Genomic DNA, 23,245 nt, shown 5'->3' on the forward strand with positions numbered 1-23,245 from the left:
CTAGTGATCAGCACCCAAAATCTTAGGTTTGTTTGTGAAACAACCCAAAACTACTTATAAGTTTGCTGAAAACATTTGAAAATCCATTGGTGGTTTCCCCATTCTTGGGGTTTACCGCGAAGCTGTGATTACTAGGTTAATGTCACTCTTGCGTTCCAGTTGCACAGCAAATTGTGTGCAAGTGATGCAATGCAATCACTCAGGTATATGTTCAGTTATTAACGATCATTTACACTATATGAAGTGAAGCCGGAATATGCCAGTTCAATCACAGACAGTCGCAACTGTGTGTGACCGCGTTTTTAAGACAATTTTAGGGTAGGTATTAAAACCTGTGGGTCGAAGGAAGCATCGACCGTCGAAACTGGTAGACCCGCCTAGTTAATCCAGTAACATGAATCCACCAGTTCGGACACTGAGGTACCGATATTACCAGAGAGCTCTTGTTCCAAAACTGTACCACGACTGGTTTCGCAAATGAAGAGTTCAAAAAAATCGGTACAGTTAAATCTGACATTGGCTCCCTGGTTCCGAAGGCTGCCAATGACCTTTGCCATTTTCATTAAAAGAGGCCTCACCTTATATTCACGGTGATTTTTTGCAAAAGAAAAGGGGCATTCTACCACGAAGCAGCAAATTCTGCTAGAATTTACTGAACACCCAGGTATATCGAGTTAAAACTGTACAAAGGATCGAAATCTTCACAAAGTTTGTATTTGGGTGAGGGAACTAGGAATAAAAGGAGCACTTTAAACCTCAAACCCATCATAAACAGACAGATAGACACAAACGTAATTCAGCGCAATGTTTCCTTGGAAAACGGAATCACCTCTAATATGATATCAACATCACATGTGGTAATCAATTTTAAATTTCAACAAACAGCAGTATTCAGGCTGAAAGTCGGTTGATCAGGATTATAAATGATTGCAACGAATAAAATGAGAAAAGAGGTTGTCCGGACGGAAGTTTCGGTGAATTTTGTCCAACAGGTATCCGAAAAAATTGATTCTCGATTAGTCCATGTAGATATCGAAGATATCCATTGGAAGGCCAACTGCAATCCCTACTCGGCACATACCACAAGTTTTCTCTACAGTTGGGACGAATATTCGGAGAAAAATTGTGGGGAGGAGTACGCGGTGATGAAAAAGCTAACCAACTAGATGTGCGTCTTTGGCAAGAGAATAAAATTTCGATGTGGAATCACTCAGTAGTACGCGCGGATCGCCGATCTCTATTATCTTCCCTTCTTGGAGGATAAGCACCCTGCGAAGGAAAGGCATTTTGAGAAGTTGTTACCGACTTTGTAGCCTACTTGCTACTTGAGAAGTAGTATGAACAAAAGGAATAAATTATGGAGGTCTCAGGAAAATGATGGTGGTTTCCTTACTTTATGAAGCTTTCGAATCGGATGACTCAGTTATGAATGACCTCCCATCAAAATAGATTTATTCTTATGGGATTTGAAATATGTGCCTTTAATCTGGAGCATGAGAAATCTTCTGGTATATGAAGCCTCTTTACAAAAGCGACTAACGGGGACGGTTAAAACGGGCTAAACACTGTATACAGCATCATAAAGCAATAGGTTAAAATAAATAGAAAATATAACTTATGATAATGCTTTTATCCGTTCTTGTTGTTCCCGGGGAGGCTGCAGGATGCATCGCGCGGAAAGGTTGCTGGGATCGTATTTACCAGCAGTGTGAGCAATCACTTCAAGAGGATCACGATTGCGGGACTGACAGCGAGCAGCCCATTTAGAGGAATGTTTGCTTCGAATTAGTTTTACCGCATGTTCTGTAGACAGTCACTAGAAAGAAGAGCTCTTAAACCTAGAAAGCCGAGAAGTTGAAACTGTGGTTTTGTAAGTCATGAATTCGTGGCCACTGATCTCATTTGAGGTGGGTAAAGAAGAAAACAAGTTAGTGGTCGTTTTAACAAATTCTACGGATAAGATTATAATTGAGGCAAATAGGCCTGCAAGCAATTCTTACCTAGGCGTTGTGCATTTTCACCACCTCTGCTTATCTGTGTTTGATTAGAAGGCCGTAAAGCTTTCCGCCCAGCTCGGCAGTTAGCTTGCTAACGCTTTGTCTCCAATCGATGAGACAACCAGGGCGCAGATGAGTGCATGCTGATGATATTCCTTTGAGCAGAGACGCAACATTTGGAAGTTACTTGCCAAGCTCAATGAAACGATCAACGGCCACCTCATCAAACACTAGTAAACACATTCGAGTTTTCAATATTTTGACTCACTGTTAACCACTACCTAATTAGTTAGTTTCACATATGGTTCTAAAAATTATTGGAAAAGTTATCAGTGACATTTAAATCACTGCTAAGGTCTCAGAATTCAGTATCGCTTCTTTCCATGTTGATTTGTGAACTGATGCAGAAGTAAATGACAGCATTAAACCCCACGCTTTTTGGAGAAAGAATGCAGTTCCTTTTTGGATTCTGGAGGAAGTTTTCAAGTTTGCGGCCGCGATTCTATCGCCTTCTTCCACAAGATAATTACTGTTCCAAATACACATGGGTCGTCGATGTTTAAACTCACCCGGATTGGTAAGTATGAGGACCGACAATTGTTACAAATATTTTCAACTGCGTATGGAGCCACTTCTAATTCTATGCTTCAAATATTCACAGGCAATAGCCCTTCCTTTTCGCGGGTAGGGGATATAGGTAATGGATGTACCAAGAAGCCTTTCTGATTCTTTGCACGCCACCGATCGCGTGGGCTCGCTCACCATATTTGATCGTTCCACTGATGTGATCTTGTTTACTGAGATTCAAAAACAGCGTGATAACTGTCAGTGTCCGAATAGAAACAGGTAATCGACGGTGTTTTTAGCATATCAAAGCCGACTGATAAACGGTAACCAGCTTTGTTTGAATGTTGACATTCCGTGCAAGCAGTCGAACCAGGGGACATACTGATTCGAGTGAGGAATGGCTGCTAAAGGCAATGGCCATGGATTTAAGTAGACTCGCTTACGCCTCACTTACACCATTTAAAAAATGCACGTCAGCCGCCCAGCCGAGCACGGGTAGGCTGGGCTGAACGACTGCGTTGAGATTTAAGCCACCACCTGGTTGTGTACTTACGTGACCTTGTACTGCAGTGTCCCTGGTAGCCACTATACATAACTTGTTTATTATTAGTGTTATTCACCTTCTGACATTAGTTAAAGTAAAAACAACAGCACTGTAAAGTGGTGAGTCCGATTAAATCAGTCCTACAATGTCAGACACAAGTTATTCAACACAGGTTATTTCCTCAACTGCAGCAGCACTATCACCCAGCCTCACTGCCGCCTATATTCATCTTCGGCCCATCTGACACCATGACCTTTGCATTCGGTTTACGCAGGTGCAGGCACAGTTCGCTCTGCGAAGTACCACTCAAGAACACAGTATCATGTGTTAGCTGGACTTCGAGTGAAAATAGCGGCAGATCTGCGTGGCATCCTGATGGCCCCAAACAGCGTCAAGCCCTACAATCAATTTCGCGAGACAATCATCGCCAGTACAACGCTTTCGGAAAGTAAAAGACTCGGACAGCTGGTTGGTGGTGAGACGCTAGATTGCTGCACACCATCTCAGTTCTCGCTTCACCTCTACAGTATAATGGGCAATAAAAGAAATAGACGATGCCATATTCAAGCAACTTTCCTTAAACATTTTCCAACACACGTACAATCCATCCTAGCGCCGGATACCGACAAATTCCCATTGACGCAACTCGCCAACATAGCGGGCGCTCGTCACTTCGAACAGCGCCTTGACCTAAGGCAAATCAGAGCTACGCACAACTCACTGTACGGGAAATGTCTGAGCTCGATATCGTTTAGATTAAAAGACAAGAAACAAGCCAGATTTTAACACGCCTGGTCAAGACCTCATTCAATAAGCAACTTTCCTTAAACATTTTCCAACACACGTACAATCCATCCTAGCGCCGGATACCGACAAATTCCCATTGACGCAACTCGCCAACATAGCGGGCGCTCGTCACTTCGAACAGCGCCTTGACCTAAGGCAAATCAGAGCTACGCACAACTCACTGTACGGGAAATGTCTGAGCTCGATATCGTTTAGATTAAAAGACAAGAAACAGGCCAGATTTTAACACGCCTGGTCAAGACCCTCATTCAATACAACTGCGTCCAGCAAACCCCAGCATCTTCGAAGAACTCGAAAAGTCCCCTTCTTCTTTGTTGGCGATTCAACTGTACTACAATGTCTCTGGTAGCTACTATAAATAACTTGCTTATTATTGGTGTCATTCACCTTCTGACATTGCTTCGAGTAAAGACAATAGCAGTAGTAACCACTTGATTGAAGGTCCGGTGATGATTCATCGGGCCAGGAAGTAAATACATTTGAATTAAAGTACTTCGTGCATACCACACCAAAGCCAACGTTTGTTTCAGTCGATGGGTCTAATTCAAGTCGCTTATCATTCTGACCAAGTCCACCTGATTGTTACGTAGCAAACCAGTAATAGTGTTTTGCACTTCAAGTCGTCAAAAGCAATGAACACGACAATCGCGTTCCCTACCGTCAGTACAAAGAAGCGAAATGATCGTGATCAGGCCTGTGGCTGAAATGAGGTGACTGGCTTTCGAGTTACCACATTATACATCACTGTGGAGTTAACTATGGTCACATGCCGATGGACCTCCCAGTGGTTTTGTGATAACAACCGGCCTGACAGGGACCGGGATCGAAAAGTCGCATCGGGCTATCAGAGCGTGGAAGGCAGGGGAATCGGTGTATAAACATATCGAAATGGAATATGGACAATGATTACGTGGGTTCGAATAATCCTGGTAAACGAAAACGACCGGAAGGTAACGTTTGAGATGAGTAATCAATTAAAGGACTCCTGACGCATCAATTCAGCTCAGAAGCAGGGCAAACCAGGGCTACCATATAACCAAACACAGCCGGTTTTTCACCTAGTGAATCAGCAGTTTGCGTTCAATATACGTCTCTTGTGGATGAAAGCAACTTTAATTCATTAGTGTATTGGTTGGAGACGATAACTCACCTGTTATAGTCCATTATAGTATTCAACCGATGAGCGATTGTCAACACGGTGCAGTGGGCAAACTCTGTACGAATTGTTTTCTGGATCAGGCTGTCAGTGACTGGGTCGACTGCTGCGGTGGCTTCATCAAGGACGAGGATAGGAGTTCGGCGCAGGAGAGCACGTGCAAGGCAAACCAACTGCCTCTGACCCAAACTAAGCGACGAAAAAGACAAAGCAAAGCTCACAGCTGATGTGCGGGAAAGCAGAGCGTGAACTTTATGGGTATAGTGTGGGACATGACGATGGAATCAACTGGAAGTGCAGTGAACCGCCTTAGTAGGGATCGATATTTTCAAAAAAAAGCATTTTCACTGGCCAGAAACATCTGCATTTGACACTTTTGAGGGAACGCAGCATCTAGTTTTTTATGAAGCGATTGAAGTGAAATTAGCTGCCACGGATTCACTCAGCTCATCAATATGTTTAAACTTCCTAAATTTTGACTAGAGCAGACCAACTAAACGGACCGGCAACCGTCGAACTCACAATCCGAGGTGTGTGGTAAATCGGTGCATTACGCATAATCACTGAGGCCACATTTTCCAGTGGTATCTCAGTTGTCGAGCTCACTAGTCAGTACCAAAAAGTCTAGAAAAGTCAGAAATAAACAGCTGACCAAACATCGTTACTAGTCAAGGCTGGAAAAATTCAATAAGGACTTCAGGTTATGTCCAAGTTTCTTGATTTCCGAAACATCGTAGTAGCCCAGTAAAAAAGGTAAGGGATAAATTGTCAATTATTCAGTCCTTTTTTAGATGGGATGGTATTTCGCCAATGGATTCAACAACGTAAATTGTGCTTGAGCCAGAATAAAATTCCCCCTTTGAATAAGTGGAATGGATGGGTCAGTACTTGTGGGGAACAAATACGAACCAATGTAGGAGGCAGTATCAGCACCATCGTCGCGTTAAGCTCAGGATTGAATCCCTCTTCCGCACTCTTATAGTCACCCGCTTGGTTTGATTGCCCAGACCAACACGAACACAAGATGGATAAAGTCATTTAAAACAATGTCTCACACGCTTTCTTTAGCATTTCACGACATCTTGGACGCAGTGTCTTGTCCGGGCACAGAACAAGCACACCGCGTCGATAAAATGTCCAATACGTTTTTCGAAACCCTGTCGTCCCCACAGACAAGCGAGTTAATTTTGCATAAATTCAGAAAAGTTCGGGGCTTAAATGATGTTTTGTGTTGACGAACACTAGTGATCATTTTGGGCTCAGTAGGGAGTCAGCAGTTTGAAAATCTCACGGTTGAGCAATCTACTCTGAGAGTGAGCAACTGCGAACACATGAATTCATTAGTAAACTGAATGAGTATCAATGTGAGATCCAAACAAGGCTTAAATGAGCTCTTGTCCTATTTCTTCCACACTCCAGTTTGACCGGTATTCAATATAGTGCAGTATTTTTCTAATAGGTATTATGAAAAGATTAAGGAAATTTACCGACACAGTCCAAATCACTTTTACTAGTAAATTGTCATTTGAGACTGATGGAATTAGTGTCAAGGCATGTGGGTAAACATTTTTTCACGACTGTGCTCCAAAGCTCGCGCGATCAAAACTGAAAAACGGTCCTAGCAAATGATGAGACAGCACTGCAGCCCAACCGCAACGACAGTTCAAATCTGCGACAATTAACAGTGAATGTGGTAAGCGGTCGCGTATTCGTATGACTAGGACATATTTACTATTCGTTTAGCTGTAATACCCTTTTGGCGTCAAAACTCCATGTCGTTTGAAGGAGATACAAGTGTTGATTTACTGCCAGGTTGCTGGAGCCAAGATAGGAGCAGTTGATATGCCGGGGTTTGGTTGGAACAACGGACCATCCAGTCAGTAAATTCCCATCTTAACCAAGGGCCATCCCAAGATAAGTACATACCTGATGTTTGCTCCTCCTTCTGAGATGATCATGTCCAGCCCCAAACCACCACTAGCCTCTACGACAAATGGTTTCAGATTAGCATGCTCCAGTGCATTCCACAGTTCTGCATCGGTGTGCGTTTTGAATGGATCCAGGTTGAAACGTAGCGTGCCCGAAAATAGAACGGGATCCTGAGGGTGGAGAAGGGCGATAGAAAGTGTTTTTGAATTCAGTCCATGTAATATAAAAACCCAAGGCGGTCAACATAATTTGCGAAACGATAAGCTATGGACAAGACTGGGATCTAGAGTGCTGTTGGTAAGGGGTTCCTACACACAATGAGTAGGATCACAATTGCATGAAGCTTTCAAAGAACTGAAGTTTCGGGCGAAGTCACTGTCAGAAGAAATATCGTTCTTCTAAATAACTCATTTGTGCCTCGTTACTCAGTCTCCGATAACTTCCCTGTGGGTAGATGAGTAAAGTCAATTGGTAAAAAGTCATTTATGTGGCGACTGAAGTGCAGTTAACTCCTCTATCAAAGGTGAGTGGCTTTTTAGTAAACCATGCAGTAACCTTCATTGTTACTGATCCGGTGTTTCTATCATACCCAAACAACACCCAGAAAACATCAGTATTTAATTGCTAAAGACGCAAAGATCATGTTTCTGGCCTACAACATATTATTTAGCCCTCTTAGTTGTACGGGCTCTGACTTGGCGAAATAACTTCTCACTGAGGTGCAACAAGAGTCACCCTAACATTTCGCGCTTGAAGACAATCGCTCTTTTGCCAAGTGAATGAAACTAGCTTGGCTGATTAAATGGACCATCCTCCGACCACATATCGTTTGGGTATGGATCCACCCTGTCTTGCAGTAGTATTCTCGACTCTTTAGGCTTGAAGCGTAGACCTTGATATTTGGCGGATTCCGTTAGCTTGTCCATAATTAGCAGCAACTTCGAAGGACCGGATACCAGGATGACAGCGTCGTTGGTCATCCTACTGGACGCTCCAGCTCCGGTAAGTAGGAAAGGGTTCACGTACCACAGCGACTGCGAAGTTGAGAAGAACGGGGGATAGAAAGACGTTTTGATTGACATCACTAAATGTAGTAGGCTCCGACCGAGGACGTTCGCGCGTAGTACTCTCAGAGTATACATTAAAAAATTGCTGGCGTACTTGAAATTGTCAGGTCAAAGGGGTCTCCAGATCCAGAAAAACGACAATTGCTTGTTGAAAGCAGCGGCATGGTCCAGACTCCTCATGCAAACCGCAAAAGTTGTGCGTCCAACGTTGCCAAAGGCCAAACCCACTATGACCATCGCGAAACAGAATGTATCAGTCTGCATAGGATGATACCAGGAAGGACTGAAGCACGGTGCTTCGTCATAGCTTCCAGGCTAATGATACGCATAGTGATGGTGTCTTTTCAAATGGTGAGGAAAAGCTTTCAGGGTAATTTACAAGCTTTCCTACACATTCCTCAAAATTTCCAGCACAAAGGCCACGTTTAACTCGATACGGGTAAAATTACATGTATCTTGCAGATATGAGTCACAAGACAGTTCATGTTTTGGACATTCTTATTAATAGGCAAGACGCTCGTTCCTTCGGAAGTACACAGAAGTACACGACTCATTTTCAGACCGAGCAAGTCGAAGGAAGAATCATTTTTTAAAAAGACATCGAGCCCTAAGGCCATTATGAACGTTTCCATAACATCCGTTGGGCTTGAACAGTTGCGGTGCTTGGGCTGCAGATGGAGGGCATTCCGCAGTCCTCCAAATGTCGTTTAAACATTGAACTCAAGTCGGAAACTGGGTTGCTTGTTGTCAACGCTTGCTACGAACCGGTGACGGAAGAGATCGGAATTCAGCTTTGCGAACAGAACCTTACGTTTATAATTCAGGCTCTGTTGATCAAGGTCCACCAGGGAGTTGCGAATACAAAAGGTTTTGAAGCAGTTCGTCTAGTTGTCGCGGTCCTGATTAAGCAACATTAGCTTTGGTATGTGAAATCCTGTCCACTCAGCTCCGCTGTCAAACTCTTTTTAAGTTGTTTCTGTCTGGCTGCTGACGAGAGAGAAGTAACTGTTGAAATCTCATGACATGTCTTATAGCCGCGCTGGTGCGATAGATGGACGGGACCAAATGTTTCATGTGTTCATGTAGTCTACAATACGGCAGTTAGTTCGGGGTTGAAGATGAGTGGACTCCTATGCTGTCTCCATGGTGAATTTCCTGTAAATCTTCCAATGAATTACATATTGCCTCAATTGCTTCCCTAGTCTTTTCACTCAATCCCTGTTCAAATCAACAAGTGGACACAACTTTAAGGTTTTAGGGTTGACTGAGTCTCGTTACGTTCAAAGAGTGTTAAAGGACCACCCGAAATGTGAGGAAGAGTTACGTGACGAACGGCAATGAGCCAAAGCGGACAGTGGCAAATGTTCGATGGTCAGAAACAATCTCAAAATTTCGCAGGCAGAAGGCTAAATGGCAGGGTAAGATGATTTACCGCTACAAAAGACACAATCTGTCTTCCATAATTGAAATGTGTGATTGCCAACAAACACCAATGGAAAGCGCACCGATAATTTGGGATTGGTTGTCATTTCATAACACAGCTCTATTTAAAGAAACTCACATAGCTACTGAGCTGTGAAGCTTCAGTGTTCTCAACTCGTGTTGATGTTAGTCTAACACTGACTTGCTGTCCGAATCAGACGGCTCGCAGTAGAAAACAATGTGACTTGGATTTATTAGCTCACAACCTTACACGGTAAGCATAGGTTGTTTGGAGAGGTATTAAGTATGGCGGAAACCTATGGATTCCTCTAACGAAGAAGATATCATGTGGTTTTGGTGAATTCGTTTGCTTCAGAAACACAAATTGATGGCAACAGGTGTGCATAAATAAAAAAATAAAGATAAGAAAGTGGGAAGAGCCTGTGTTACTTTTGTTTGCATGACGCATATGAAATTATTCAATGTATTAGATAGAGCATAAGGATGTGTAGGTGGGACGGAATAGCCATGATACTTAGGAGGTGACTCACCGATAGAAATTCTTCTATATTATGACAATGTGGGGATTACTAATCATCAAATAACGCTCATGGTATATGGTTTTATAGATGTTGTTTATCTGCCTTACCGACTAGGGAATACAGAAAACACAAGACGAGTGCTATGCTCAAAATTTGAGCACATCAATATTAGGTTACAAATGAACTTCTTGTTGGTCGTTGGTTTGTTCGCTGAACTGAGCAACTTGATTGCAAACGTTTGATCGACAGTCGAAGTGACATCATCATTGCGTTGTTAGGGAGCCCAATGAAGCGTAAAAATTGTGTTTATGCTACCGACCACTAAGCCATCGCTATTTTCCACTACGCTCGCTAACAACACACTGGTGGTGCCACCTTGATTGACGATGAAACGCTTGCAACCAAATTGTCCAGCTCAGCGAGCAAACCAACAATCATCTACGCTACCTTATTAGCAAACTCCCTATTCAACATCTTGGATGATTGGGATTTATGGTTCATAATAAAAAATTGCTATACAGCTTTGTAAGCATGGTCAAGCATGTCAGTATAGTGTAGGCCGTGTATCGAACAGCCTTCCTACGTTCATGAGAACGTGGATGCTACAATAGTCTAGTTGGCCATTCCATTTAAGCAGTCACAGAACAATAAACAAAATACCTACCTGAGGTATCAGTGTCAACCTCCGGCGCAAGTCATGCAAACCGATTTCGGATATGTCTATTCCGTCAATGATTATCCGGCCTTCAGCTGCCTCGAGCATGCGGAACAAACCCATCACAAGAGACGATTTCCCCGAACCGGTTCTTCCAGCAATTCCCACCTGAAATAAGGGATATAATACTCAGAAAAGATGGTGTCGCATACGGATAAGTTAGAAACAAATGAGTTGTTGTGAAAGAGTGAAAACAGACTTTAGTTATCGCACTCACAGAGCGGTAACCATGTGGAGAGTTGTTTTGGCCTCCTAAGCTTTTATTGAATGGTAGATGGAATCCAACCTTACTATACCAGCTGATATGGGTGTTGTGCATGAAATTTCCCCTTTCCCATCGAAAATCGGTTGCCCAAAATAGACAGGATACAACGCATTCTACAAAAAACCTTATCTTAATCATGATCGTTGGTTTCGCCCCCAAAACTAGCTAATTGATACTCTAAAAGGCTTCTGTTACCACAATCCTTTGTTCCCACTAGTTTGTATTTTTTTTATTCTTCCAGAACATCTCACCGGAATCCCCAATCATATGTGCGTGCAATAACTGTTACAATCCAATCAGAAACTCCTGAAACGTTTGGCACCCGAGATCTAGATTGCCAAAAATCATGGCGTTAGCTCCATTTTCAGTATCACATGCTTCACTCACCTCTCCCGGAACGACATCTTAAAAATATTTTGGCCATTAAATATTTGAAAAGCAGAGCATCTGAAATTCTCTATGCATTGAAACATTACTTATCATGTTCATAAGGGAAACTACTCACGAGGTTGCTGAAAACTCCTCGAGAGTCCACGACCGGTTTCGCCCTTCTTGGGGCTCATCTTCGGACATCATAAACGAGAGATTCAATCGAGTCTCTCGTGAAAACCAAATTGGTTTGCAAATGAGTGTATTTCTCGAATTACCTACTATTATTCTGCTACACCAGCTTATAATTGTTGGTGCATAAGGCCAGTAGGTGATGCATAAACATTACAAATGGCTCCAATGCAAATTTGACAATGAGCAAATGGGAAACTCAAAAAGGAGACATTGGGGAGGAGGAAATCTTTCATGACTTCATTCTTTGCAATGTTAGGGTATACAACATTTAACGGGTAGTAAAGCTAGGGTCTTCAGTTCGAATCCTCGTCTCGTGATTTAGTCCGACCACATTTTGAAAACTTTTTGGAACCAATGATGCATTCACTCGCGTCCAGAAATTACGACGTTCGGAATGTCATTTGCCCGTGAAGTGTGCTCCTTGCCGCACGATCCTCGGCTGCGAGGTCCATAACCTTCCGTGGGACGAAGTCGCTTCTCCAAGATCAAATTAGTGGACTCTCCAGATAGGTGGACGTGGCCTACCTATTGACAGCAAACCCTGTAAAGGTGTGATGGAAGGTGCTTGCTTTTGACTAGCCTTGGAGAAAAAGTTCTCTCTTTATAGCATGTCTGTGCTGTAATCTACACTGATTATCCAATATTTATCATTTCACCCATCGCAAGGTGTTGCACCATTGCTTAGCTAAGCATGGCATCAACACAACTCTGTGTGATTGTCCGGACTAGGAATTGGGAAAGCACTAGGTGTTCCAGGAAACATTCGTGAGTAATATTTTGAAGGGGAATGCCCTTTTTGACTAGTCAGTTGACTAGCATCTCACCTATATGCCACCTCTTCGCATATCTAGAAACAATCGATAGGTTGCTGCAGAACAACGTCATTGAATTCTCGTACGTTGCTTTCTAACAAGTTCACCTTCACACGTTTTGAAGGTGCATGAAGCATGAGATTGTTGTAATCTAACAAAATTCTCTTGACAATTTTGATGGGCCTTTTGGAGCCTTTTTTAATTATGCAGCGGTAAAGCACCGGCTGTTAACACTGAACATGCTTGTAAAGATGATAGGGGAAGTGCACAGCAGTCGAAGACTGAGGTAGTCATAAAGAAAACACATCCAGAAAGGCGGGTTTGAGCGACTTACACGTTCACCGGGGTTGATGGTAAGGTTGATCGAATTAAGTACTAAGTCCAAATCGGATCGATACCGGGTACTGTAGTTGATAAATTCAACCCGACCAGCTGGCCAGTTAGCAGAAGGCTTTCGATCAGGTATCTCCCACTCAGCCTGAAAAAATTAACGTGAAGGAAGAATATTGCGTTGAGTACGAGAGCTGAAGATTTTCTGCTCGCTTAAAGGATTTTGAACGACGGTCTTTGTGCAATCAGGCTGGCAGACACCATCAGAATCCACAGCTAACAACACAGACAGGCTCCTTTCGACGCACAAATATCACTATTCTAACTGCCGATTCAGAAGTCTAATTGGGAGAAATCGATAAGCATGAAAACCATCCCGGTTGCGGTTTCGGTGTAGTCTCCCCAAACTCGATAACAATGAGTTCTTCATACACTTTATACACGAACACGCTTTCAACACAACTACGATCACATTGTTACCTGACTCTCTCCACAACTACTAACTACTCCAGGACTAACAATGACCACATAGTTACTAGTTATAAAAGATCACTTATAAAGACTTCTGTCTACAACAGCGGTTCAGTGGCCACGGTCCGATTAGAGTTGGAACTCACAGCGATATACTTCTTTGATCGACGCAGGGAAACCGATACCACTGAGTGGACAACACGATTTGGTAGCAAGATGAAACGACGACTGACTCGCAGTCTCAAGGATGACTAAGAGTAGTCAGGGGAAGTTCAAGAAATGAGGGCGACAGGAACCGGTTAAATTCCTTTTTAACTTATCTCGGCGGCTTTAAATTACCGGAAAGTGAAATCATTACAGAAAAACGGCTCCAAAACCAATTTTAGATCCTAACATACGCTTCAGTGGGTGGAGTACCCTGGAGAACAACTTGATTGGTTTCAAATGTCCACCGGCTCTACAGAAGGAAATGAACTGCTCAATTCAAGCGGAAGGGGAAGTCAAAAATGGCATCAAACTTTTCAAAGACATAGTACCTCGCTCTGACTTGTTTCCCGACATGTCTCAGTTGGAGAAAAAGCCCGCTCATAATGTGGCAAAGCACTTGTGGAGCAACGGAAGGGCGACAGAACTGCTAGAAAATCGGCAGATATCTACCGTCTCTTCTGTCCTCAAAAAGGGGTTAGATCTGGATGTCCTAACTAGAACGTAGGGGTTAACCTTTGAAGGCCTTCAAATAGGATCAGCCCTTTCAGGACCATCCTTGTATCGTTAAGAAAACAGCACGGGCGATGAACTGCTCACCTGCTCTTCCGTCGTCATACGCTTACAAAGCCACGTGCAATAAACATTTTCGCCTCTGGTTTAGAAGACTGATTTCAAGGTATTTGGGAACGCAGCATCTGTGTTGAACGATTTTTTAAATTTTCCCTGCGCTAAAAACATGTCAGCCACAGCCCGTCTATTTCGGCACATATGGGAAACAGTAACGAGTTGCGTGTTTGGTAAAATGTGTTATCCTGAGATCGATGAGGGAAGTTCTAAATAAAGGCCACAGGTTACTGTAGATAACCACTCTATCAGTCTTAGACCAGCTTGAAACGTAGAACAGGACAAAACAATTGTGGGACAATTCAAAAAAAGTTGCCAAACAATTCCAGCTGAAGTTAGTTCACAGAAAATGGCAGCCAATGAGGCAACCGTCTGCAGGACTCCGCTAGTAAACAACTGTCGTTGCCTTATTTAACCAGGACAACACTGTGCTGTCGACAATGCGCTGTTGTCTCATTGTTATGGAATTTCACCACTTATTCACTGTGCTAATGGTATCCTTGTGTTTTGTAGCGTTCAATTACCAATGGGCAGGTTTATTAGAACACACAGGAAACCAACCATAGGATCCATCATGTGTTTCAGTAACCAGGTTTTCCCGGTGCGAATGGTTCAACGTTAGGTTGCTAAAAACAGCTTTAAAATTTCCGTCTAGGCTGAAAAAATGCGTTCAGAAGTGGTTAATCAATTCAATCTTTTCGACCGTTTTGTTGTGATGAACTGACTCAAGTCACGCTGTTTATGGGGAATAGAGCAGAACAGAAAGCGGAACAGAAACATACCATTAATAGCGTCTATGGAGAAATATTGACGATATAAAAGGATGGTGGTTTTTTTTCACATTTCGAGTACTAGCACAAAACCCTCAATTCGTGCCTAGATGATTGTAGTCTAGCCCAGGTTTATTCGGAAATGCAACTAATCCATTAGACTTCACTAAATTTTACGGCTATCTTGTTACGCGTAAACAGATCAAAGAGACCGAGAAGGCTAGTCGGCATATATGCTTAGTTCTTTCACCATTCACCTTACTTTATGTCATCCGAATTCCGTGTTAGACAGTCTGCATCTTTACGAGGAACTGATTACATTATCATCTTTAGGTTTGCGAAATTCAATCTTCCAAATCCCCTCCAACAAGCTATCAGAGCAATAAAACCTTTGCATAGATGTTGTGAAGTTGCACTGTGTCAAAATTTTCTTAACATCGCATTTGTATCAGACTTCCAAGCCTTGTTTGAAGTCTGACCTGATTAACTGACATCCTCTCTCACTGGAGTAAATGGGAGGAGTGAAATGTATTCGTTTGAAGATCTACCTAATAATCATATGCTGGTGCATATCCATACATATGGGCATTTAGTTTCAGGCCTTTGCTATAAAAAGCTGACTTATAACTTCACAGGCTCCAGTCGTTTCTGATTTAAGCGAAACAAATAAGTCACAAACAGTCTGTTGCGTCACTTACTGCAACATCGTGTTCCTGTTTTTTTCACAAAACCAATTCCTTTAAGAACTATTCAACTTAGCCTACTACCGTCTTTTTTCTATCAGTTCTGAGACATCTACCTGTACATTTCCACTAAAAAAACCCGTACCGCTTTGCTGAATTGGTACCGCCAACTTCCGGAAGTTGTGATTCATCTACTTTAGCGCCCCTCTTCTGTCCACAAACACCTGAATAAATTTTATGTTTATAATGGCTATTCACCCGTATTGTTCAGAGAGATGTACTGCTCATTGGTCAGGAACCGGAGCCGGACCAAAAGATAAGCCACGGTGCACCAGGTTAGGTGGCGTCACCTGGAACCTGTAGTGATCATCATCATCATCATCATCAAACAGTAACATCAGTGTGACACTGATACTTCACTGCCGTACAACCATAAGGTTCGTCTAGCTATAGATATATATGTATATGTTATTATATTAAAAGCCCTAGGGTAAAAAGAAGAGAAAAAGAGTGGGCGAGGGAGGGGACCTAGTGCTGGTCTATGTCAAGCATTCTGAGATGCCTACACCTCCAACTGCTCAGTCAGGCAATCTGGAAAGAAACTGACAACGTGAACGCCCCCAGCCGCCATTTCTTGCAACGTCCCTAACCAAGGTTTATTTTGCTGAAGGTTCAAACTCTGTGGGGTCATAAGACCTTCGTCCAAACATCGCTTATATAGTATAGTTCACTGAAGAAACCAATCACTTATAATGAGGCCGTCTTCATTTAGGGGGACCTAAATGACCAGTAAGGCGGAACTCTGGTATTGTGGTCAGTATACATTTGGAAAATTCAATTGCTGTTACTTTTGGATGAACTAAATGAAAGGACAGACGTTGCTGATATCGCTTTTACTGTAACCAAGATAGAATTGGAAAACAAATATTCAAGCGCCGCAATGAAGTCAGAGGATGAAGCGCTGCTTACTTCTTGCTCGATGTTTGCGTATTCGTTTATACGTTCCACGCAAACTATATCGTTTTCCAGGTCTGCTGTCATTCTGACAAACCAGTTCAAAGTTTGGTTCAAATTGATTGCATAGCTGATCACCAGCCCAGATAAACCGGCAGACAGATGATCCCGGGTGATCACGCTGAACAAAGCCACAGAAAAGATTATAAGGTTGCCAATGGTCTCCAGCAGAACGGCCAGCCACCTAGAAATAAAAATAAAGGTCAGTGAAGAGGGTAACTCACGTGCAAAATCAAAACCCGGAGAAAACGTCCCACCTGGTAGCTGTTGACACGACCCGGCTAGCTGGTCCTGCAGCTTGGTCCAAGCTATTTCTTGTATTTTTCACATTGGATGTAGCTAAGTTGCAGTGAGACTACGTATACATGGTGTTTGCATGAGTTTCTGTTGAGGGTGAACACTTACATTTGGTTATAACTGAACTGAGTAACCAACAGCCAGACCGAGCATAAATGGGTTCGTTTTATTCCTCTCTGTTTCTTTAACAAACCAAGTAGCACTGTCGTATACCATTTCCGAGAAAGTATTTCGTCCCCAGAGGGACCGTCTAATGGAGTTTCAAAAGTTACCCTTAATTAGGATATGTTTTCAGGGGACTAACCGCTGGTAAAAACAGTGCTGTGAATATCTTGCATTGATGTGGTGAAATTCTGCTCGTATCTAGGTGTCTCAAAAAGTTTTTTTCGGGTATGTGATGAAGTGTTTCATTTGATCTGAGACAAATGCTACACGAATTGAATGTTCTTACGGGTTTGGGTGAGATACTAGTGCGAGATATTGGATTTGCCTACTGGTTTTCAGTGGGCACATTTTTATTACGTAAACAGGTTAGATCAGATACAGAAAAATTTATCGGGAAACTATACTTTGCCATAACAAAAATGACAGTAATTTGTTGGTAGGTAGATTCCGAGACTCCGTGTGTTGCATTATCCAGCCTCAGAGTGTATTGCAGATGTGACGGAGGCTGAAAGTATTATGGGAAAATTAATTTGGTTAACTCATTGATCGGGGTAAGTCAAAAAGGCTTGGTTGATGCGGCGGAATACGACAGTTGAGTAACAAATCTGCCTCAATGGCTTATGGTGGTTCCTTCGTTGATTTACTCCTTCTAGGGTAAGTGAGCAAGTCGGATAATCAGACAGCGCCTCTTCTTTGCTTCTGGAAGGGATGTTTGCAATGAGGAACAGTGTGCGCCGCTTAGGTTATCCCCTGGATGGAACGCATCCTCTTAGAAAGTTTTTCGGGCGAAAAATGTGGACATTTTACTGTGAAAATGCCACATGCACTTGTCTTCTAAAAAGCATACAGATTCTGACTGAATACTTATTCCTGAGTGATACATACGGATTACCATAGTTCACACGTTCGAATCACCTCTGATGTAGGTTGCCTTCTTGCTTGACCATAACTGATTTTCCTATCTCTGAAACCGTCGTAGCTACAGTCAAACACCCTTATTCACTTGTTGTAGCGAACTGGGCTTAGAATTCGGACGTAATTCTATTTGAGAGGCATGTGGAGTGCGACCACATTGGCAACCAACAGAAAGGGTTTTTCAACTTGGGAAGACTTTGAGGACAAATGTATTCTTGTTCCTGACATAAAAAGTTCTGTCTATTTCCGCGCATCAGCAACGACTCTGCATAATTTAGTCCTCTTAGTCCACACAGATGGTAACCGGTTTACACGGAAACCCATATCATTACGGTGGAGACCCAGGGGTTGAAGCGCGAACTTATTAAGTGGAAGGTTCGTGGCTAGAACCCGACCTGTGCATCTCGACTTCCCCCGTCTAGGCTTGGACAACCTGACAGTATCGCAGCCCTCGAGCTTCCTTCGGGTGGCACGGCAGCTAAGCACTTAAAGAGTGTTATAGCTGGAAGCGTACCTATTATAATTAGCAACTCGGTAACCAGACAAATCGAGACGGCACTGATATGTACCCATTGAAGATTGATACAGACAAACCGAATAGATGGAGCTGATAGCTACAATCTGCTACATGAGTAAAAGTCGAAAAAGTGAAGTGGAACTGGATGAGCAGCTTTTCTGTTGCTACAAATGCGATGAAAGACCTAAGACGTCATACACCGGTATAAGTTGTCGCGAATCCGATATAAACACCCTATGCGGCTTGCCAGACGTCATAAACACAATTGTTCCGAAGTCCCTAAAATGAAAACAACGCCTCAAGTACTGATTTTTGTTCTGTTTACAATCGATATTCACCCGATCCTCACTTAAACAAGCAACACAGTAAGTGAACTTGAAATGAAATTCAAAGCTAACACTAAAATTACCGCCCACGACAGAAGTGGTGACAAAACAACCTTACCAAATAAATGCCGCCAGCGAGAAATTAGCTAAGGCACTATTCGGTGAACTTCCAAAAAGAGGACCCAGTTTTGTGCCACCGGGTCATGACAATAACAGCACACCTCCTTACAATGAAACACTCTTGAAGATGTCAAATAAGATAACAAAGTTTGAAGTGTAACGGAAATTCAGGTCTCTAATTCCTTACCACATACTGCCATTACCTGATTTCACATAATCCAACTACCTTAAGATGCCTCTTCAGTGAAATATATTCATGGAGCTAGAATTTCTGACCCGTCCCGGGAATCCATCACATCGTTATCATTTATTATATCTATCAATGTTATGCAATGCCGTTAGCTTATGAGCATTCGTTAGTAGTTGGTGTGTTCATGAAACTCAAAAGTCGGTTTTCGGGTATTTTGTTTCTAGTCTTAGATATAACATTCGGCTGACCATTAGTCAAATACACGGAAAATAGTAGACTCGATGGTATTCGGCCACCTCAGCAAAATACAAGTGTCCCAAAGTACCTAACTTTCAAGATCCCGCCACGTTGGAGGCGGAAATCTCGGTTTTTTCAAACACCCACCTTTGTGCAATCAAGTTGAAATAGGAAGCTGCATTTCCCGTATCAAGTCGACTAGAATTGATTTTGTTGTAGTCTTCTGTTCGGCCGTAGGCTCGTATGTTATCCGCCCCAAGCAGGGTTTCGGAAAAGTGCGAGAAAATGGGTGACCGGTAGACAGACTCGATCCGCTTCAGTTGTCGTGAGTTTGTCACGTAAACATTCTTAACGTAGAAAAGGAAATGACGGTAAGGATGAATGAGACCATGTGATGAACGAAACTTACAGCCTTCAGTTAGCCTGTGGAACACGGGCGTGTATGTGGACATTAGAACTACACTATACATTTCCAGTTGGAAAACTATGGCTGACAAGGAGATAGCTAACTAAGTCCAAACTGTCCATGTTGTTCACCAACACAACACGAACTACAGTTCGACTGGAATAAACTAAGACAAAAATTCTTACTAGTACGTCTTACAAGTGTCCAACTGACTAAAGATACAATGGCATGGGTGGTGTGACCGAAAATTGGGATTCAAATGACAGCAGTCGGACAAACCCGTTTGTTGTGAAGACCACTAGCAGGTAGACAAAAATTTCGGTGACGCCTAGCGATATACCTTATGTTGTGCGGGACATAATGAAGGTGAGACCATGCAACACTGGTACAGCTAGAACAAAATGGATGAAAATTGGGCTTGTACTAAGATGAAGTACAGTCAAGTGGCATTGTGGTCCGATTCGCTTCCAGACCAAGAAGCATAAGCAGCATGTGAAAATGAATCGGTGAATTTTGTTATCTATATAGGGAACTGGGGCTTCAAATGATGATTTTGGTCGATCAAGATTGAGCGAACTGCTCCATTCATGTTGCATCGTGTGTTACCCACTAATGGAATTGACGGCTCAGCGCTCTGTGAGTCGGTTTATCTCACTGAACTGTGTTGTTCCTCAGTTGTGCCTTATCCAGCTTCTTTTTTCGCTCAAAAATCGCAGTGGGCGCTGCATTACTATCAAATTGTGATGGCTCATGGCGATATTTCAAACACGTATTTTTGGTTAAACCCAAGCGTGGACGAACGGCTATTCTTGAACACTGGATTTCCCATTTAATCACACTGTGAACTACATAGAAATGCCAATCAGATTAGAAAACTGCATAGCGTTTACTGCCTATCCTCATCCTAATCCAACTACAGCGCATTTGCGGTACAATGAAATTGGGCACTGGCCAATGGGAAGTTTGACTACCTAGAACAGATGCCTGCAGAGCTCTAAAACATGGCAAGTGGGTCGCACTGAAGGATCTACACAGTACTCAAGCATTTGATCGCTCCCCGAAATATCTAGTTGGTACATTATATGAGCGCACAGTAAATGCAGTCTGTTTCGCCCAAACAGAGGACTGTGATGATGAAGACCGATCATCACCCGCCCCTGTTCTCTGTGTTGAACAAGTGGAGCGGTAACAAACTGTGCAGTAAAGCTGCCACTAAAACGGCTACTTATACTCTCACCATTTCTCAGAAGCTGACGACATTTTTTTCTGCTTTACCGATTGGTGAAATAAAGGACCTGCAGCAATTCACTCAACAATATGGGTTTCATCACACGACAAACCAGTGTACACAATCCGGGGTAGGTTCACCTTATGCAGTGGTAATGTGGGAGCTTTAGGAAAGCTAGCAAAAACCAACGACAAATATGAATGCACGTTGAACCCAACTTTTTAAAAGTATCTAGTTGACAGCAAGATCTGGGGAAGAGTGCAGTGATTCATGCGACCTTGGGGAAGCGCTCCAATAGCCTATCAGTTTGTTTTGTTCGCTGGCGCAATAACCAGCTCATGCAACGAGGAAAAATGGCATTAGATGAAAAAAACTGCAGGCAGAGAAGTAGGGGATGGTAGAAAAAACCGGGCATGCATGCAAGCAAGATGAGTGAGCGGAATTGCAGTAGCACGGATATGAATCACTAGGGTGCCTAAATGCAAACATCCATACCTGGAGTAAACAGTACACTGCAGTCAGACAAGCCATTGGGATGATAATCCACGGGCTGACGCTGGTAGTAAGCAATACTGTATTCAAGCACTGAAGCATACAACCAAAACAACTTCTCATAGAATTCAACAGGGGATGGTCGAGGGTGGCGATATCCGCAGAGAACCGATTAACAATGCGTCCCTGCAAAAGGGAGGATAATGAAGAGGAGAAAAAGGCAAAATGCTGCTAGGTGAGTAGATGTTAACACATTTCATAGGCAGTTGCATATTAGGGTAGAAGACTGACCTCAGAGGCGATCGCTTTCCAGAGGCGGAATATGCGAGTCATTCGTGATACAAGTGCATCAGGGAACATTACTGCTGAGATTCACATGAGGAACCTTAGGCAAAGGACCTTGTCCAGAAATTCGTAATATCAAACAGCAAAGTTACACCTAGGGGTTATACTAATTTTCTTAACGAGAAAAGAAATTTCAAAAATCCAGGGGATAAGTGCGGTTTGTTCGCTTTGTTTGTCATACGGCCCAAGAAGAGCAAAACCGGTCGTGGGCTGTCGAAGAGTTTTCAGCAACCTTGTGAGTAGTTTCCTTTATGAAAAAATAAGGTTAGTTCATCCGATTAGTCATTAAAAAGTACCGTTTCTGTTCCCCACCTGACAATTACACGACTAGCGAAAAGCTTCATGGTTATCATCATGGACAGCAAAACATCAGTCTTCATCACTAATGCCTCGCTCCCGTACAACCATGGTTTATTCGAAAGCCTTGTTGTGAAGAAAATTATAAAGGTGGACAGGAAAGGGACTTAGTGCAAGTCTACAACAATCATTCGGAGTTGGCTATATCTCTAGTCACTCCAACCAGGCAAAATGAGGATCGCACAGTCCTCATCCTGGAAGACGATTAGCTCCGACTGCACCAAAACCTTTCGCAATCACCTTCATGCCCCTCTTCCAGCTCCAAGGCTGGTCACCTCTCTGCTTCCGCCACTCTGAATTGGACACGAAAAATAGCAACCTCTTCGGCAAACGATAGCTAGGCACAATTAATACATGGCCCAAACAACGCAACGTCGAGTGCTGGACACATTGAAGTCACCGCTGCACAACGGAAAGCTCGCCTTCTAATTGCCCCGTTATGGATTCACCAACACTTACTCACACGAGCTACAGTCTTGGGACAACGACTGTCGAGCAATTAAAGACGTCTCAGTCCCGCTGCTCGAACACGGAAATTCCCATAGTCATACAACAGATCAGCTTGCACTGTAGCCTGATACCTGCGGCCCTTGAGATTCGGGGATATACCGCTTTGACGCCACAGGTACTTAAGATTATCAAACGCGACCCGGGCCTCTGAAATTTGTGCATTGTCCTCATCTGTCACCATAAAATCGAAGTTAATCGATCTCTAAGGAAAGCAAAACGCCCCACAACATTAAGTCTCTCCTCCTGGATTTTAAGTGGAGTGTTCAGTGACTGTGTGTCCGCAAGCATGACCTTACACTTTGTTGGTGCAAAGTGCATACCAAAGGACAAGATAACTTCAGTCATCCAAAAATAGCTGCGCCTATTGCGATTTGAAGACGAGAACCATGTCGTCTGCATATTCCACATCGACCAGGCTTTTGTCACAGGCTATGCGAACACCGGGTGTAAGATCCAGACGGTTAAGGATCTCACAGGACGATTGCGACTATTAGATTATACGCAGTTCGTGGCCAGTAGTCAATAGGAGCAGACAGACGTGGGGCAGCAGATGATATCTTGAAGACTGACAGGAACTGGTTCTACAGACAAACGGATTAGTAAGCATCATGAATTAAGAAAACGTACAATCAACAATGACGCAATCAGCAGGAG

At 43.0% G+C, this 23,245-nt stretch overlaps 1 protein-coding gene across 1 annotated transcript in view; it reads right to left on the reverse strand.

Moving 5' to 3' along the window:
* Positions 1-377: 377 nt before the first annotated feature.
* Positions 378-23,245, reverse strand: part of T265_15097 (hypothetical protein) — a gene marked incomplete at both ends in the record, with an annotated part of 120,846 nt that continues 97,978 nt past the window's right edge. The window contains 8 exons of the mRNA XM_009176572.1: positions 378-642; positions 5,066-5,260; positions 6,998-7,170; positions 10,696-10,854; positions 12,722-12,865; positions 16,442-16,670; positions 19,401-19,762; positions 21,383-21,565. Coding sequence (XP_009174836.1) covers positions 378-642; positions 5,066-5,260; positions 6,998-7,170; positions 10,696-10,854; positions 12,722-12,865; positions 16,442-16,670; positions 19,401-19,762; positions 21,383-21,565 — 1,710 coding nt within the window. The remainder of the gene's footprint in view (positions 643-5,065; positions 5,261-6,997; positions 7,171-10,695; positions 10,855-12,721; positions 12,866-16,441; positions 16,671-19,400; positions 19,763-21,382; positions 21,566-23,245) is intronic.

This window comes from Opisthorchis viverrini (genome assembly GCF_000715545.1).
Source record: "Opisthorchis viverrini unplaced genomic scaffold opera_v5_356, whole genome shotgun sequence".
In the NCBI taxonomy this organism is placed as follows: Eukaryota; Metazoa; Platyhelminthes; class Trematoda; order Opisthorchiida; family Opisthorchiidae; genus Opisthorchis; species Opisthorchis viverrini.